This window comes from Ipomoea nil, unplaced genomic scaffold, assembly GCF_001879475.1.
Source record: "Ipomoea nil cultivar Tokyo-kokei standard unplaced genomic scaffold, Asagao_1.1 scaffold2216, whole genome shotgun sequence".
Taxonomy (NCBI): Eukaryota; Viridiplantae; Streptophyta; class Magnoliopsida; order Solanales; family Convolvulaceae; genus Ipomoea; species Ipomoea nil.
Genome location: NW_017618644.1, coordinates 258,265 through 277,500, shown reverse-complemented (window position 1 = coordinate 277,500; position 19,236 = coordinate 258,265). Strand labels below are relative to the sequence as shown.

The window sequence follows — 19,236 nt, the reverse complement described above, 5'->3', positions numbered from 1 at the left end:
AAACATATATTTATATATAAAATTATATAAAATTATGTGTGTGTGTGTGTGTATATATATATATATATATATATATATATATATATATATATACACACACACACACACACACACACACACACACACACACACACACACAATGTTAGTATTATACACACACTAACACGAGGCTTGGTGGACCTCGCCGGCTAGCCAAGCCCGCCTCATCAGCAGGCCATAAAATTTAAAGCCCGTTGCTCCCTTTTTACGAGAAGGTATGGACTAATCCGGTGGCTAAATCCGTTTTGACCACTATAGCAATCAATCATTATTGTGTGGACCATGGTCCATACAAGTTGTGTGGACCATATTTTGTATACAGTAAAATAATGTATATTCAGTACAAAAATAATGTACATTAGATTCAGGGGACGTACATTATTTTTGTACTGAGTGTACATTATATTGTATAATGTACATTCAGTACAAAAATAATGTACATTTAGTATATTAAACATGTATTTTTTATTATGGTCCACATAATACTGTGTGGACCATGGTTCACACAATAACTTGCCCTATAGCAATAGTGTTGTATCTCCAATTACATGTATATGCATATATGTAAGATTCTTCATTTCCAAAAATTACACTATTGGATGGCAACACAAGTTAATCCTCAAAATTCTATTTCACATCCTTTTAATGAAAAACACTAATACGATGTACATTAAAAAAATGTGTTTATATATGCTATGTGTTATGGCAAAATCTCCAACCCTGAGATTGGTTGAGTTTTTCATAAGTATTATATTTTACCTCGTAAGTATTACAATTTTTCCTCATAAGTTGTTAAGGATTAATGATTTAATATATTATTATATTTTGTTGCTTAGTTTCATCCTGTCGAATAGTTCCTTATTGTTGTTTTGTTACCTACTTTATCTCTCTGTACTTGTATAAATAGCTTACTGCTCTAGCTTAATAATACAAGCCTTTTCACAATCTCTAGTTCTCTACATGGTATCTGAGCTATATTTCTCTAACTAAGAATTTCCTGAATATCCCTATTTTTTTTTCCCTTCCCTCAATGGCTTCCGCTTCTACAACCATACCGTTGATTCATTTAACTGCCCCAACCCACTTTCCCATCCGGTTAACTGACACTAATTTCCCGGTTTGGCAGCGCCAAGTGAAGTCCACGTTAATCGGCCTTGATCTCTTAGGCTATGTTGATGGCACAAAAGGAGCACCTACTCAATTCACTGATGAAGCCCGCACTATCGTAAATCCGGCTTACACTGCTTGGTATCGACAGGATCAAATCTTGATCAGTGCTCTCCTAGGGAGCTGCTCCGAATCAATCCAACCTCTTATCTCATCTGTAGCCACTGCACATCAAGCTTGGTCGAGACTTGCTACAAGCTATGCTAATGACTCTAAGGGTAGAGTCATCTATCTTAAAACCAAGTTGACTAAAAATCCAAAAGGTTCTCGTTCGATTGTTGAATACCTTCAAGATATGCGCTCAATCGCCGACTCACTTGATGCTGCGCAAAGCCCGGTCGATGATGATGATTTAATTGCCTGTGTTAAATCAACTAGGTGATGAGTATGCTTCCATAATCCCAGCTGTTCGTGTCCGGAGAGCAGGAATCACCTATGGTGATCTCTACAATATTTTGACTGAACATGAGCGCATGTTGAAAGATGTTGAAGAAGCCAGAAAATCACACCTTGTTACTGCTAATGTTACTCAACGCCAAACTCCATTAGCTAGCCAGTCTAATGGTGGACCAACTGGACAACCCTTCAATCGTGACAAAGGAGGGAATTACAACCAAAGACGGTTTCGTGGCAGCCGTCAAAATCAAGGAGGCAATTACAACCAAGGTGGCTTTTACCGTACCAATCTGGTATGTCGATTTTGTAATCTGCAAGGACATGAAGTAAAAGTCTGTCGCAAACTAGCCCGGTTCCTCCGTGAAAATGGTATTACAACTGGGAATCAGCATATGTCTAATTCTTCAAATCCATCGGTGAATGCTTCAATGGTCAACAATGTGCCGCAACAGTCTTGGCTATTTGATACAGGTGCTTCACATCATGCAACCTCGAGCGCAACATCTTTGCCATCATTTTCTGAATATGGAGGCCCCGATGAAGTCCACTTGGAAGATGGTAATCGTTTGCAAATTACTCACACAGGCACTACTATTTTTCCCACTCCTACTCGTAATTTAACCTTAGACAATATTCTTTGTGTCCCTAAGTTACATCGTAACTTGGTTTCTGTTTCTAAGCTTTGTCAAACTAATGCGTTTTCTGTTGAATTTTTCCCATATTTTTTTCGTGTCAAGGATCTTCGCACGGGGGCGTGTCTGATGCAGGGAAACAACGTGCATGATATTTATTTTGCCACTATGCCATGCCACCCACAAATTAATGCGCTCACTCTTGCCAATGTCTCCGAGTGGCATCATCGTCTGGGTCACCCGTCCAATAAAGTACTTAGTGTTATTGCTCGCAATTCCAATTTTCCCTTTCATTTATCTGATGTCAATTTGTTTCATTGTGAGTCCTGTAGCGTAAGTAAGAGTCATAAGCTGCCATTTGCTCAGAATTCCTTAAAAAGCTCAAAACCTCTTGAACTTTTGTACACAGATGTTTGAGGTACCAAGGATGTTTCCGTTGATGGTTGCTATTATTATGTCATCTTTGTTGATTTTTTTTACAAAATATGTATGGCTATATCCTCTTAAACAGAAGTCTGATGTTGCTTTCATTTTTCCCCAATTTAAGGATCTAGTTGAAAAGTTCTTTGGTCATCAAATCATATCTGTCTTCTCAGATAATGGGGGTGAGTTCGTCAAACTAGTTCCTATGTTTCATTCAGCTGGCATATCTCATTTCACAACACCTCCGCATACTCCTGAGCGTAATGGTACGGCGGAACGGCGACATAGGCACATTGTTGAAACCGGCATATCGCTGCTTCATCGTGCATCTTTACCAATAAAGTTCTGGACGTATGCTTTTCAAACTGCTGTGTTTCTTATAAATAGAATGCCAACACCTATTCTTAATAATATTTCTCCATACCAAATGTTATTCCATAAAGTCCCTAGTTATGATAAAATAAAATGTTTTGGGTGCCTCTGTTATCCATGGCTTCGACCTTATGCTTCTTCAAAATTAAAACCACGGTCGACACCATGTGTGTTTATTGGTTATTCTGTTTCTCAATCTGCATATAAGTGTCTTGAGCCAATTACAAATCGTATTTATATTTCATGCCATGTCACATTTGTTGAGTCTGAATTTCCTTACAAGAAAATACTTATGTCTCATGCAAATAACCAGTTTCTTGCAACTTCCTCCAGTAGCACACAAATTTTTATTCCACATAATCTCCCTGCGATACAGACTTCAACTTCTGTTCCATCTACTCCTGCCAACACCTATTCTTAATAATATTTCTCCATACCAAATGTTATTCCATAAAGTCCCTAGTTATGATAAAATAAAATGTTTTGGGTGCCTCTGTTATCCATGGCTTCGACCTTATGCTTCTTCAAAATTAAAACCACGGTCGACACCATGTGTGTTTATTGGTTATTCTGTTTCTCAATCTGCATATAAGTGTCTTGAGCCAATTACAAATCGTATTTATATTTCATGCCATGTCACATTTGTTGAGTCTGAATTCCCTTACAAGAAAATACTTATGTCTCATGCAAATAACCAGTTTCTTGCAACTTCCTCCAGTAGCACACAAATTTTTATTCCACATAATCTCCCTGCGATACAGACTTCAACTTCTGTTCCATCTACTCCTGCTAATTGTGATATAGAATCCCACAATAACTCAGTTGCGCCTGTGAGTCCAGTAATTTTGCAGGATAATATTCCATCATCTAGGGATCATGCACACTCCGAATCTGCCTCTTCCAGAGATCATGTACAATCGGGTTCCTCATCGACTGAGTCTGCGGATTCTGTTCCTGGCATGCCTCAGGTGAGTAATCCGTCAGTCGAGGCTGCTCCTGGTTCATCCAAAATCAGTGACCAACCGACAGCATCCACTCGAACCGTGTCGCAAGCCAGTGATCGTCCAAAAAGAACCCGACGGCCTAATCCGAAATATTTTAATGATGCATTTGTTAATGTGACTTCGGCTCACTCCATGCCTAGTGCAGTCGAACCATCTACGGTTGCGCAGGCTCTGAAGCAACCACTTTGGCGTAAGGCAATGGAGGTTGAATTTACAGCGTTGATCCATAATCGAACATGGGAGCTGGTGCCGAATGTTGGACAGAAAATTATTGGATGTAAATGGGTGTTTCGGGTCAAACGGCATGCTGACGGTACTATTGACAAGTTCAAGGCTCGTTTAGTCGCCAAGGGATTTTTACAGGAGTCTGGCTATGATTACTTTGAGATCTTCAGTCCGGTTATGAAACCATTAACTATCCGGGTTGTTCTAACAATTGCATTGTCTCGAGGGTGGTCTACACGGCAGCTTGACATTAACAATGCCTTTTTAAATGGGACGTTAAGTGAAGAGGTCTTTATGGAGCTACCTCCGGGGTTTATTGACTCTACTCAGCCTAACTACATTTGCAAGTTAAAAAAGGCCTTGTATGGCCTAAAGCAAGCTCCGCGAGCTTGGTACCTGGAGTTGTCATCTTTTCTGATCAATTTTGGTTTTAAGAAAACCACCAGTGATGCTTCTTTGTTTGTGTATGCTGCTCGTGGAATGCTTGTTTATTTTATAGTTTACGTGGATGATATAATTGTCACGGGCAACAATGATGTTTTTCTTGACCGATTCATAAAATTATTATCACAAAAAATTGCTTTGAAGGACTTAGGCACACTACACCATTTTCTTGGTGTTGAGGTTCTACCTATTTCTGGTGGTTATTTTCTTTCCCAGAGTAGGTACGTTACAGATATTCTGGCTCGATATAACATGGATGGCGCAAAGCCTGTTTCCACTCCGATGTTTACTATGACGTCCGTGTTTATTCACGAGGGGGAACCTGTGGTTGATGCGACTGATTTTCGTAGGTTGATTGGAATGCTACAGTACCTATCGGTCACTAGACCTGACGTTGCTTATGTTGTTAATTCCTTATCGCAATGCATGCACTCGCCAAAGGCATATCATTGGGGTGTCATTAAACGGTTACTTCGGTATATGAAAGGTACTTTATTTCATGGTTTATTATTACGTGCATGCCCCAGTTTGTTGCTGACAGCCTTTTTAGACTCTCATTGGGGTGGTAGTAGAGATGATGGTCGTTCTACCACTGGTTTTGTTATTTGTCTTGGTTCAAATGTTGTCTCGTGGAAGTCTGTTCGTCAGAAAACTGTCTCACGGTCTTCAATCGAGGCTGAGTATCATGCTTTGGCGAGTTCGGCTGCTGAGATAATCTGGGTACGAAATCTTTTGTCTGAGCTGGGTATAGTATTACCGCATTCTCCACTGTTGTATTGCGATAATATGGGAGCCACGTATGTTGCGAAGAACCCAGTGTTCCATTCGAGGATGAAGCATCTTGCGCTGGACTATTTTTTTGTTCGGGAGCGTGTCATGGACGACATTTTGGGTGTTCGTCATATTAGCTCAAAGGATCAGGTTGCCGACGTACTTACCAAACCGCTAGGTCGTGACTTCTTTTTGCGGTTTCGTTCCAAGATTGGAGTTTCCGACGGTTCCTCCACCACAAAATAATCATTACATCAATACATAAATGATAAATTTTGAAAAACTAATATAATAGTATTCTTTATGAATTATAAAAAGAAATTAAAACATATATACACATACAATTCAGTTAACTGACACTTTTGAACCGAATTAACCGCTTACCAATATTTTTAAAACTCTTTAACCATTAACGAAACTGAAATAATACATCATCCATATATATTCTTGTGGTTAAACGACAATAAGATTTGACCCATAAAACAAGGAGTAATTTGCCAAACAAGAAGCATGACCAACCATCCTCTACTGCTATAGCAATCTATATATATGCATGTACCCTTGGTGAAATTCATTCAATCGTCATCTCCAATATATATATAAAATTGTTCTTCCCTTCATAATATATAATAGTTATAATTTTGTATCTCCAATTTTCTTCATCATCAGGCTAGCTAGTTATCATATCAGATCATCACGGTAGTTTCCTATACATGATATAGGAAGAGGAGTAGGAATACAATTAATAATGGCGGCCCCTCCATCCCAATTCCTCCTCCTCATTTGCGGCGGCATTTTCTTCTTCCTCGCTACTTTTTCCGGCGCCGGCAACACCCCACAAGCATACTCCGACACCACGAATGTTATCTCCACCGGCCCCATCGCGGGGGCCCCTAGCCCAGGCGGCGGCGGCGGCGGCGGCGGCGAAGAAGACGGCTCCAAGTTTCTGGACGAGCAGTCGACGTCTTTCCAGAGCGTCCCCCGGGTGAAGGACACGCCGGCGGTGAACATGTTCGTGCAATCGACGATGCAGAAGTCGATGGTGAAGACGGAGAATTTCATCGACGACGTGATCCTGAAGCGGCTGAACGACCCGGCCACCGACGAGGAGACGAAGGGGTGCCTGAGCACGTGCAAGGAGGCGTACACGGCGTCGATTAGCGCGATGAAGAAGACGGTGGAGGACGTGAACCACGGGAACCTTTACAAGGCCAACATTGACGTCACCGCCATGTCCTCCGACGCCGACACCTGCAAGGACTGCATGCAAAAGGTTTACGATAGCGACGATCCGCAGTTCAAGAAGTTCGAGGCCTGGATCAATGGCGTCACCGACGATTGCCTTACCAAGATCACCGGCATCAAGGGTACTTGAATTCAACCACGTTTTACATCTCATTGTACTATTATTTTAGTTTAATATCCTACCAGCTCATATATACTTAATTACCTTCAAAAGCCTATATATTCTCAGGCTAAATCACTGTATTTCTTTTATATCTTTTACAATAATCTATTACACGTTTTTGCTTTCAGAAAAAAGTTAATAAACATATATATGGGGTGTAAAATGAAACAGATCGATCAGAAATATTAGAAACTAGGTAGGTAGGTTACGAGATATATATTATTGAAGCTTCATCCTTCTCAAAGATATGTAGGCCAAAAGGCGATAGGAAACCGCCATGGCTGCAAGTGCACCCACTTCTTTGATGCCACTGTCTATTTGGACACCATTCACTGAGTTTGTTTTGTGTTCATATTGCACCTTTAAGAGGAGTTTGAATGTGTGATAGTTGAAGGAAAGATCCCGAAGCCATACTATGAACCCTGGTACTTTCTGCACATTATGCATGCATGGATTATTATTATACTCCCTCTGATCTTATACACAGCATATATATATATATATATATATATATATATATATATATATATATATATATATTCCCTGTTTGGTAAAAGGCTGTTTGTTGATAGCTGATTGAGTTAATTAGAGGATATAACTAGTTGATAACATTAGTTGATTGTAGAAATGTATTTGATAAATTAGTTGTTAGCTAATAGCAGTTTGGTATAATTCTTTTCTCGAAAAGCTAATTAAAAAAGATACTTTGAACCACTTTTTGAATTTTAGCATTTTAGAGTTACAAAAATTAATTAATCAAACATTTTTTATTAAATTTTTTAATCAAATTAAACAATTAATTAATAATGATTAAATAAGTCAAAATTAACTGATAGGTTAACTATTTTAACAAACAAGGCCATAATCCTTTTCGTTTTTGTTTTTTGGTATCACAAGACAACTGACCTTTATAAAGTATCCTCCAGCCAACATAAAGGTCATGACAGTAACAGAGGCCAGAGTTGTTGCCTTCTTCAAATCCATTAGTGTGGCCCCAATAGCTAATCCTAATCCCTGCAATTACACAAACACTTAATTTAGTCAGGCCAGACTGCTGGGAATATTCAATAATTTATACATAGAGGATGATGTTCGAATAAGAACCAGAACCTACCAACTTGTACATAAATGCACAAAAGAGTCTATAAAAATGTACAAAATCTCACATTCCAGTGCACAACTTTTGGAATAGTTTTTGTGCATTTGTGTAAACACTTTTGTGCATTTATGTTGGTTTGCATGGGAGGAGGAGTTCTTATTTGATCATTAATCTATATATATAGTAGTTGGTGAAGAGGGCATATATACTTGAGCTACTACAATACAGAGGAAAACAGTGACTGCAGTTAACAAGAAAGAAGAGGCATCCTGTTTGAGCCCTGCCATGAAATACACGACTAGAAGAAAGATGAGTGGGAGGAGGAGATCAAGTGGGAGGTCACTTGTGGTCCTGGCTGCAAAATATGCACTTAATCTGTACATATCTGCTGCTCGCTCCTTGCTCAGCATAGCCTTTTCTTGAGGGAATGTGAATATTGCTGTGAATACAGGAAAGAATCCCCAGAAAACTGCGATGAAGAACAGCAACCCTGCCTGCACATATAAATATGCACCCTTAAGCCTGAGAATATGTACTACATATATAGAGTCGCTTTCAAATGCAAAGCTACCAACTTTTGAAGGAATGCACTATATATTCTACATAAATGCACAATATTAACTATTCCCCGTGCCATAGGAGGCGAGCAGGTGTGTGCGGTGCATTCGTGTAATAATTTCGGTACATTCATATAGTAGTTTCGATTCATTCATGTAGCAGGTGTTATGCACTCGTGTAGTAGTCGCAGAATTGGATTAGTTGTGCATTAGTATAGTACTTACTGTGCATTCCATCAGTTCGCAGGAGCCTCCATATATATGTGTGTGCAATTGTTATACCATGGACCAGGGTTCATATTGCATTGTGAACCCTGATACAAAAATTTTGTACCTTGAATTAATACATTCCGTATCTACAGTTAACCATTTTTGTACATGTAAACAAATAACTTGATAATTGCTGATAGCTACAGCATACAGGTACAGAAACTATCAACTGCAAGTACAGAATATATCAACTATAGATACAGAATCTGACTTGATAATTGTTTGACACATAATATAATAGCTACAAATACAAAAACCAGAACCTATCAATTACAGGTGCAGAATATGTCAACTATAGATACAAAATCTGAAGGTTATTTTTGGACCAGGGTCTATAATGCAAGGTGGATCCTAGTCCATGGTATAATTTGCCTATGTGTATGTGTGAATAAGATTGTTAAACACACAAGCTAAGGGCAAGGCAAGAGGTTTGTACCTGATCTTGCATCTGGGAAGGGGTATCACCCCCAGATTGCCACCAAAGCATACCCAAGATTAGTGCAGTCGCAATCACTTGGGTGATTCTCAACCAGCTGAAATAATCATGCCACCTTTCCCTAATTCCCCTATGGAATAATAACACATATTGCTCGGACCAGCTTGCTCCCCACTCCCTCTTCAAGTAACGTACTTTGGACTTGAGTTCTTCTTCAACAGGTAAAGGAGCCATAAGCTTCTTCTTTTCGGTTTCCGCCACTCGAGTCTCATAACATCCTACTAGGTACTGTCAATGCAAACATTAATTATATACAACTTCTTTTCTCTATCATTTTCTGGGTTGAAAAAGTTCAGTTTTATTACCTCATGCACAATGGCTGGTGATGGCTTTCCATTATTTCTTGTTGGTTCTTCCTTAGAGTTCCAGGTTTGGACTTTATCAGCTAATTCTGATGGAATGGAAACGTCGTTTATGTTCCCGTTCGCGAGGTCTAACAGAAACTCTGCAGGGTTCATTGCAATAAGAGGGGAACAGCCTATAGATGAGAAATAAGCCATTGCTTCAGAAGCCTTTCCATAGTAAAGCAAGCTTCCTTTACCAAGAAGAATCAACTTATCAAACTTGTGGAAGAGTCTGCTTGATGGTTGGTGAATGGTAGTTATCACTGTTTTCCCTGCCTGATTATTGGATAAGAATGGTAAACATATATAATTAAAAGGGATCTGTTCAGATCAGATCAGAGAATATAATTATGTTGATTATATTACCTTAGCTATTTCATGTAATATGTCAACAATCCTTAAAGCTGTTGTGGAATCTAGGCCAGAGGTGGGTTCATCCAGGAACAAGAGAGATGGGTTGATTATTATCTCATTTCCAATACACACACGCTTTCTTTCTCCCCCTGAAACTCCCCTAACAAAGGACCCTCCAATCATTGTGTCTTGGCACCTGTAACACAATAACATATATATATTTACATCTAATAACATCATCAAACTTCTCCTGAGAGACCCTAACTGTAGGAGGCACCTTTAAGCCCGTATCATGGCCTAATTAAGGGCCAAAGTGCCGACCAGATTGGTTTTTCCATACAAGAGGAATTCGAACTCCCAACTTCTTCTGAGTTAGTTACCCAACATATTGTTGGAGGAAAAGCTTAGGATTTCAATGTGTAAAATCACCTGCTCAATCAAAACTTATAATAAATGGTTAATTTTGGAATTTGATTCGCAAGGGTCTCTATGCTATACAATTCAATAAGCCTCTGGCATATAAAGTTGTGCAAACCCTCTTCCCAAATTAATGTGGAACAAAGGCTATTTTAAAGCATTTTCCCTTACGAGTCTATTTTAAGAATAAATTTCTCATTCACTCATTATCTGTTTTGAGCGTACAATATATCAATCTCTTTGTCTCACTACGAAGAACCTGAATCCACATTGACCTACCCAAATCAGAGGTGGACCCCACTAATATTTGTACCACAAAATTGACACTTTAAATGCCATTTTATACTATTTTTTCCAACACATATATATTTACCTATCTAGTCCGAGCTCATATATGACATCCATGGCTCTTTTATCCTTCTCCTCCTTTGTGAGTGTCCTAGGCAGTCTGAGTCGAGCCGCATATATCAACGTTTCTTTCACGGTTAGGTGAGGAAACAGAATGTCATCTTGAGTCACAAATCCAATCCTGTCCAACCCAAGCTAATAAGTTCCTTTAAATCATCTGTTTTTACAAAATTACTTAGATCATGAATACATAACATTACCTGCTTTTGAGTAACTTTGAGTAGGGGTGTTGATTATAAGTAATTGAACCAGCAGAGGGGTCTCTTATCCTGCCTCCAAGGAGGCTCAAAAGAGTAGTCTTTCCACAGCCAGAAGGTCCCATGAGTGCCAAAACTTCTCCAGGATCAACTGCACCACTGATTCCATTCAGAATATCTTTCTCCTCTGAGAATGTCACTCCTTTAATTACTATCTTGTAGCTCACCTCGGTAAACTGCATATATTTATTTTGAATCTTAGGTGAAGGTATGATCTTCAGTGTACAGATTAGAAGAAACATTTTTATTATGAATGCTTAAATGCTGAGGAAATTTGACCTTGAGGTAGATTGGAAAGGTAGGTTCAGCTGGAATACTCCTCTTCTTCTTCGTGCCAGCTTCAAGATCTTCAGCTGAAAATGGTATATATATGCTCACAATATATAAAATTGTGTGTTAACCACTAACCACCAAAACTCAAACTAAAATTTTGTTTTTTTGGACATGAGTAAATAAATGTACGTATAAACATATAAAATAATTAAATAACCCACCTCCCACCACCACCAGTTATACAGGGCGGGCTGAAAAAATGACTACCCGGCCCGTCAAAACCCCGTGTTAAACGGTCCCCACCCGCTAGGTTGGGTCCGTTTTGACGGCTCTACTAAGTTCGTGCAGGCACTAAATAGATTATCTACAGCACACAAACTCTTATATTTTATAAGCTCTCCTTCCAAAAAAAAAATAATAATAAAAAATTAAAGGGAACAGCTTAGTGGTTAGATCATTAACTTGGTAATCACAAGATCACAAGTTTAACTCCTAAAATGAGTAACCTATTAACCTTATTGGTTTGAGATAATCATTTGGCTTATAATAATAATAATAATAATAATAACAATAATAATAATAATAATAGAACTCACAAATTTGTAATAAGGACCTCAGAATTGAAAGGACAGTTGGGTGATTGTGATTTTCTCAAACGCACTGTTTGGACGGTGGAGATGGGAAGGAAAAAGATAAAGGAAGTTGCATGGGACAAGTCTCGTGGAGTCGTGGATGATAACTAATTAATTAATTAGTAGCTACCGTCCAGCGCATCGCGATAAAGCATGATGTGTAAAATCAACAATTAATGATTTAAAAGCGAAAGATATACGGAGTATAATTTTCTTCTCTCTCTCTCTTTTTTTTTTAATATATATTTTAATCCAACTTTTGTGAATAAACTAATTTTTTTTTTTGAAAGAAAGTTTATCGCATTTTGATTCCACAAGTTTTAGCTAAATTCAATTTCAATTATTATTATTATTATTATTATTATTATTATTATTATTATTATTATTATTATTATTATTATTATTATTATTATTATTATTATTATTATTATTATTATTATTATTATTATTGTCTTTAATTTAAAAGTGAACAATTTTCAAGTTCCTATCAATTATTTTGGCCCTAGCTACTATCATAGAAAGGCATGTGCTTAAATTGAAAATAATGATATAGTCAAAATTGAAGTTGAAAATGAATTAAATTCGTGGGAAAAAAATGATAATTGTTCTTTTTTTTTTAAAATGAGATATAAGAGCAATTAAATTTTAAGTTAGTCAAAAACTCAAAATTTAGTATGCTTACAAATCAATGCATAAGGTTCAATATAATATGCTACTTTGTAGTTACAATTGTACGTGAAAATTATTTTTTTTGAATACTACTAGTTTTATTACATTGTAGTATCTGTTCATATACTTTCTCAACCTACTGAAACACAAGAGCCAATAACGCCTCCACTAAGGCTTAAACTCACAACCTTCCAAATGAAAGTCCAACCCGGGTACCATTAGACCACATAGTCCTGGTGTACGTGAAAATTATTTGTTTTTGTTTTTATTTTGTTTTTCATTATGTTGATAGTCATGTATTTAAGTATTTAACCATTATACTTATGATCACAACATAATTTGCCATAATCACGCTAGCAAAGCATGATGCGATGTTAATGAAGAAAAGTAAAATTTAAGGTAGAAATAAATACGCAGATATGCAATTAATTGGTATTGATAAATAAATAAAGAGAAAAGGGTCAAATACACCCCTAAATCTTACATGAGAAGTCAATTAGGCTCACTAACTTTTGAAAGATGTAATTAGATACATAAACATGTTAATTTAGTGCATCAAGACCCAAATATCTGTTAGTGATCTGTAATAATAGGTCACTAAGTTGTCCGGCCATATTCTGATGGCAAAAACTGACGACGGCAACCCGCACGTCGCTGGAGAAGGATTGGTTACTTTCTCCGGCGACCAAACTGGCCGCCAGGCATCTCCAAGGGATAGAGAAGGCGACTAGCCATCAATGGAGATGACGATCAATCAGTCTCCATCTCCAATCGACTGGAGAAGGCGACCAATTTGGTCGCCATCTCCAATCACCAGAGAAGGCGACCAACCCTTCCCCAACGACGTATTGCTCGTCGTCGTTGGTTTTCGCCATCGAAACATTACCGAACAATCTAGTGACCTGTAAATAGGCATTTGGGCGTTGATGCACTAAATCAACATGTTTGTGTACTTAATTATAACTTTCAAAAGTTCGAGAGTCTAATTAACTTCTTAAGTAAGATTTAAGAGTGTATTTGACCCTTTTCCCATGACCAAGAAAAAAAAAAGGACTTACGGTTCTCATCATCGCTAAATGGCTTGGAATCGGCGCTCTCATCGGGGCGTACGGAAAATCCGGTGAAGGAGAAGCCTAAGCTAGCGCTGGAGGCACGGCTGAGAACGGAGCCGCTGCTCAGCTCATCCAAATCCAGTTTCATTTGAGCACTTCTCGACTTCCGGATGTGAGTACTGTTCGTGCCGCCGCTGCCGCCGCCGCCCGGTGAAGGCGGCATGAGACGTCGGCTGGGCTTCCTGGACAGCATTCTGACGCTCTCCGGAACTCCTGATCCGGCGAACTCCGCCGACAGCCTAGGAAGCCTCGCCCTCGCCGATCCCTTCGCGGCGGCGATCGCCTCCACCAGTTGATCGGACTTGGTTCTCAACAGACTCGTGGAATTCGTTTGCTCCATTTGAAATTGGTTTACGGTGCACGAGAATCTAGCTAGCTCATGAAATGCATGGAAGAAAACGGTTACGCCATGAGATTTTATGAACTAATAACTTTACATGTTGGCAGTGAACAGTATTTTTTTTTGTGAAATGAAATCTGCGGGAGAGATAGAGCTTCCTCGAAATCGTAATATAATATAGTTTCTAAAATGCACCTCTCATTTTCATTTTCAGACTTTAGAGTTTAGAGTGGCAATCCAATGAGGGGAACTTAAAATTACAAAAACACCCCTGCCCCCTAGATATTGCTTCTTGCCTCTTCATTATTTGTTTGAAAAATATTTTCTACAAAATGATTTGCGGAAAACATTATATTTTTTGGAGTTTAGTTAAAGGTTAACATTATCCGACTACATCATGCGTGCTCCACTTGGCTTAGGGGATATAACTCAGTTGGTAGAGCTTCGCTCTTATAATTGAACTGTTGCGATTACAGATTTGGGTGTCTAATTATCCACGTGGTAATGATAATATCTTGTACCTAAATTTGTTGCTCAATTTTTCTAAGTAATGGGGAAGAAGCCTGAAACATGCCACTAAAAGACTAGTCTCATACTCTCACATTGAAATGGAATATTATATATATATATATATATATATATATATATATATATATATATATATATATATATATATATATATATATATATGGGTATTTTAACCCTAACACTTGCATGGGACCCTTTTGGGTCTTGTGAAAAATTTATTACGGGTGCGGTTATAGAGTTATATTTGGATCATTTGATAGTGGATGGTTATGGCACTATATTTGAAGCATTTGAACACTCTAAATGTAATTTTACCAAACAATTATTTTTTGACTTTTGTGGTGGTGAAACATTCTAACCCCCTCAAAAGTTCTCTCAAATAGACATATATAAATCAAACTAATACCATGTAACTGAGGGCATGTTTGGTAAATAGATAATTCATTAAAATTTTGGTAGATCCATCATTTTAGTATTTTAACCCATATCAAAACGTGAGAACAAGTGTTTGGTAATATGGTGGTTTGAAACAACGGTGTGCTCCAAACTACCAATTTTACAAACCCTACATTTTACACCAGTTGTTGATAACGTTTTGAGAAAAAACTTTTCTTTCTCAAAACACCCCTCAATATTATTATTTAAAAAAAAAAAAAGTTATATTATAAAGGAGCCTAAGGCTCCTTAATTGAGGAGCCTCCACTCCTCAATGCTGCCCATCCGCTGGTGGGCAAAGCAATTAAAGATATGGAGCCTTGAGGCTCCATTCCCACTTTTCTCACATTTGGGAAAACAAAAGGGGAGTAGCACATCTGCTCCCATTATTTTTTTATTTTATTTATTTTTATTGTTGTTGTTACTATTATTATGAAATATATGTATATCCTTATAGGTCATTTTACATGTTAACCGCTAATTTAAACAACTAATTTTATCAAACACCTTTGTATAAATTGCTAATACATTTCATGGCGCAGCTGGGCAATCCGCTAACTACTAACCATTGATTGCCTAAGAGGGTCTAAATGTCCAAAAGTACAATTCTCCCGTTTAGATGTTGTTAATAATTTTTTATTTTAACATATTTGTTATTTTATTCTAAAATGATTTCACAGCCAATCTAACTTTTCTCATAGGCAAAGAAGGATCTAATTTGACAAAACGCCTAGTAAACTATGACATTTCAAATACTTTAAATTGAATGCTAAACAAATTTTAAAATAAAAGAATAAATTTGTCAAAATTAAAAGTTAAGGAATAAATTTAAAAGGTGGAATCAAATGGTATATTGTGGTTTATGCTAAATTTAGGTAATTAATTAAGACAAATTAGTCCAATGGACAAGAAAACACAAACAATTTCATACTCATCATCTCCTCTTTGACAACGTAACACAAGTTAGGACTCTTCTTTTGTTTGGGGTTCCCTTTCTTGGAGGGCAGCACAAATGGTTAAAGAGCCTTGTCCCAAGTGCCCAACCATGAACCATGTGGTTGTCTTTCCACATGTACCATTTGAAATTGTGGGGAATTTTATAACTATAGGATTAGATAATGAATAATCAATCATATCAAATGTATGTGTAGGGATTTTTGGTAATTTTATTTTCTATATTTTGGAAAAAGAAATAATTAGTTTAACACCTCTTACTTAAATTACCATTAAAAATGCGATTTTAGGAAAAATTATAAAGTGTTGATTGATATTATGCAGTATATAATACAAATATGCAAGTGTAGTGAGATATATCAAGTACGGTTAATATTTATGTCACTAATATCTAATATAATATGCTATAGTTAAATAATTATATTAAGTATAGAGTAACAAAAGTATAGTTCACAGTTTGTTACATGTTAGTGTTTATTCACTTATGATCTCAACATAAATTGTTAGCTATCCACAAGATTGTAATTAGAGAGTATTAATGACATAATAATGGAATGGACAAAGAGTTCTAGGTCACTCAATGTGAGCCTAAGAACTGTATTCAATTGACCAAAGTATCGAGCTTATTCTTAGTACATTTAAATTATATTTATAACATGACATGACATCTAGTTGTTACAAGAAATTAAACTTAATATGATGAAGATGTGTATCCAAAGGTGATTTTCCTTGTAAATGGGGCTATCAGCATCCACAAACATAGGACACTTGTAATAAATTCCATGCATCATATCGTCAAAGTTAACAGGTAAGTTAATTAGGTGGCCCAAATGAGAATGAATCGACCACTCTAACCTTATGAAGAGTACTATTCCATGGTTCTTAACACTTTTCATCATAGTCAATTTGAGCTCGAGGTGATGTTCTATTACCAAATGACAAGGGTCGATAATATTATCAAACTAATCGAGTACTATGGTGTCAATAATAACTCAAACAATTTGTTACGTTTATGAAATTATATTAAGTACAAACACAATTCTCAACCTTAGAGTGGGATATAATGTCTTGTTTGATTGGATGTGGTTGCAATTCAATTACAACATAATTCTTTGATTACCCGAATTACAGTGTTTAGTTGGAGAAAATTGCAATTTTACCGAATTGCAATTCCCTCTATTTGTGGAATTAGAATTCTTACCCCCCCTCCCCCCCCCCCCCCCCCACCCTCTCATAGAAATTGTAATTCGGAACATTGAAAAAAAAATACTAAGAAAATGACTATTTTACCCTTAATAATTATTACGGAGTATTATATCACTTTTTTAATTTTACCATTATTCTCAATAATTTTATTTCTCTATATGAAACAATGTAATTTGAATTTCTATTTTAATCTCATCTTATTCTTTTCGATTGATTTATAATTCATTTCCTTCCTAATTTCTTTCTTCAAACCAAATCGCTGTTAAAAGAATGGACGGTTGGAATGAGCAATAACAGTAATTAATGTGGTTAGGCGTAATAATCAGAGTAGGAAGCAGCGGTTGATGCTGATGCTGATCCTTATGAAGTGAACAATTGAGGTGGGAAGACAACGTAGAAACACACCCCACAAAAATACATGTTTTGCTACGCGGTTCTATGTTTCGCCACGTGTACGGCACACAAATCCTCAATTATATATGTACGTGACATATGTCACCAAACAGTCACATCCACCTACATTTTCACTTTCACTTCAAATAATAACATTTGTAAACCATCCATTTATGAATAGTAAAACTCAATCATTTAGTTGTTGACGCATTCAATTTTTGTCTTTAGATTGACATTTGAAGTTCACTTTCAGTCCCTTCATATCAAAAAAAAAAAAAAAAAAAAAAAAAAACCACTTATAATTTGCCATTTTCTCAAAGCCAAACGTCATTCTTGCCCAAAAAAAAAAAAAAAAAAAAAAAAAAAAAAAAAATCTTGTTTTAAACTACTAACAAATTGTGTTAGCTATTTTGTCTAGCAAATAATATTAATAACAATTTATAAAGAAAATGTCTAGTAATTTAATTGTTTACTATTTATTAACTAGTAACATGTAAAATCATATAAAACATGAATCTATTATTTTATTCATTTAATCACTCTTAATTTTTTAAATTTTAGACGTAAATTTTAAAAATGATTATTATTACTCATTGCTTTTATTATTAATGTTATAATTAAAAAAAAGCATAAATTGAACTTTAAAAAATAAAATACAATCAATTGATATAATAATAAAAAATACTCTAAGAGCAACCTCAACAATACAAGTTTTTTAGTAGTTTTTGTAATGACAAATAGGGAAGAGAAGGAAGAGAAGAAGAAAAATAGAAGGAAAAAAAAAGGTTTCTAACAAAAAAAAAAAGTAAAAATTAAAATAAAATAAAGTTTATTTACGCGCTCAGCCAGTGCGCTTAACACATACCTAGAGTTGTTGCTAGACTTTTAATCTGCTTTAATAGTCCCCATAAAAGTTATGCATTTGTAAAAATAAAAAAGAGCAAAAAATTCCACTCATTTGTTGCAAAACCCCAAATTTTTACTTTTTCATTTTTAACATATTAGGACCAATTAGCAGTTACCAAACACTTCTCAAACAAAAATGAAGTAATCTACCATTTATTAAAAGGGTGTTGCTATTTGTATCATCCTCTAGTGAAAAGTGGGTGTAAATAATCTTGGAATTGTAAAAAGATAAAAATTTTAACAATTTCATAGATTGTGTAAATAACAATAAAGGTGTAAATATGGCTATGTGGTCCAATGGTACCAGGGTTGGACTTCCATTTGGAAGGTTGTGAGTTTGAGTCTTAATGGATGCGTTATTAGCTCTTTGTGTTTCAATAGGTTGAGAAAGTATATGAACAGATACTACAATGTAATAGAGCTAGCTCTTTGTGTTTCAATAGGTTGAGAAAGTATATGAACAGATACTACAATGTAATAGAGCTAGTAGCATTCAAGAAAAAACAATAAAGGTGTAAATATGGCTATTTACACCACCCTAGTCAAATGTAATTTATGAGATTCTATTAATCATTTTTTATTAAAAATTTAAAACTTAAAAACATTAAAAAAAATAATAATAAAAATAAAAATAAAAAACAACTTCTCCCCTTCTCCGGTGAGAAGGCAGCCCAGTGGGTCGCCTTCTACCTGGGTCGCTTTCTC

The 19,236-nt window shown here is 36.3% G+C and overlaps 1 protein-coding gene and 1 long non-coding RNA gene across 3 annotated transcripts in view; both read right to left on the bottom strand.

Moving 5' to 3' along the window:
• LOC109150177 overlaps window positions 1-768 on the bottom strand; it is a 14,913-nt gene extending 14,145 nt beyond the window's left edge. Inside the window, exon 1 of the long non-coding RNA XR_002049094.1 lies at window positions 759-768. This is a non-coding gene — a long non-coding RNA (uncharacterized LOC109150177). The remainder of the gene's footprint in view (window positions 1-758) is intronic.
• A 6,151-nt stretch (window positions 769-6,919) lies between these two features.
• Window positions 6,920-14,298, bottom strand: LOC109150180 (ABC transporter G family member 22-like). 2 transcript variants are annotated; one of them, XM_019298086.1, is made up of 11 exons: window positions 13,716-14,298; window positions 11,363-11,436; window positions 11,027-11,259; window positions 10,792-10,947; window positions 10,014-10,197; window positions 9,845-9,923; window positions 9,609-9,748; window positions 9,244-9,531; window positions 8,190-8,474; window positions 7,788-7,895; window positions 6,920-7,313 (listed from the first exon to the last, which is right to left on the bottom strand). In XM_019298086.1, exons 1-11 carry the CDS (start codon window positions 14,107-14,109, stop codon window positions 7,101-7,103), a joined length of 2,154 nt encoding a protein of 717 aa, XP_019153631.1. In that variant the 5' UTR covers window positions 14,110-14,298; the 3' UTR covers window positions 6,920-7,100. The 2 variants fall into 2 exon arrangements, with proteins under 2 accessions (XP_019153631.1, XP_019153630.1); XM_019298085.1 differs by having other exon boundaries at window positions 9,609-9,923.
• Between the last annotated feature and the right edge of the window lie 4,938 nt (window positions 14,299-19,236).

Coding starts and splice junctions, on each gene's coding strand:
- LOC109150180 (XM_019298085.1), bottom strand. CDS start 14,109: ATGGAGCAAACGAATTCCACGAGTCTGTTGAGAACCAAGTCCGATCAA. Junction 11,437..13,715: donor ATTTAGCGATGATGAGAACC/GTAAGTCCTTTT, acceptor TACCATTTTCAG/CTGAAGATCTTGAAGCTGGC. Junction 9,532..9,608: donor CACCAGCCATTGTGCATGAG/GTAATAAAACTG, acceptor TTGCATTGACAG/TACCTAGTAGGATGTTATGA.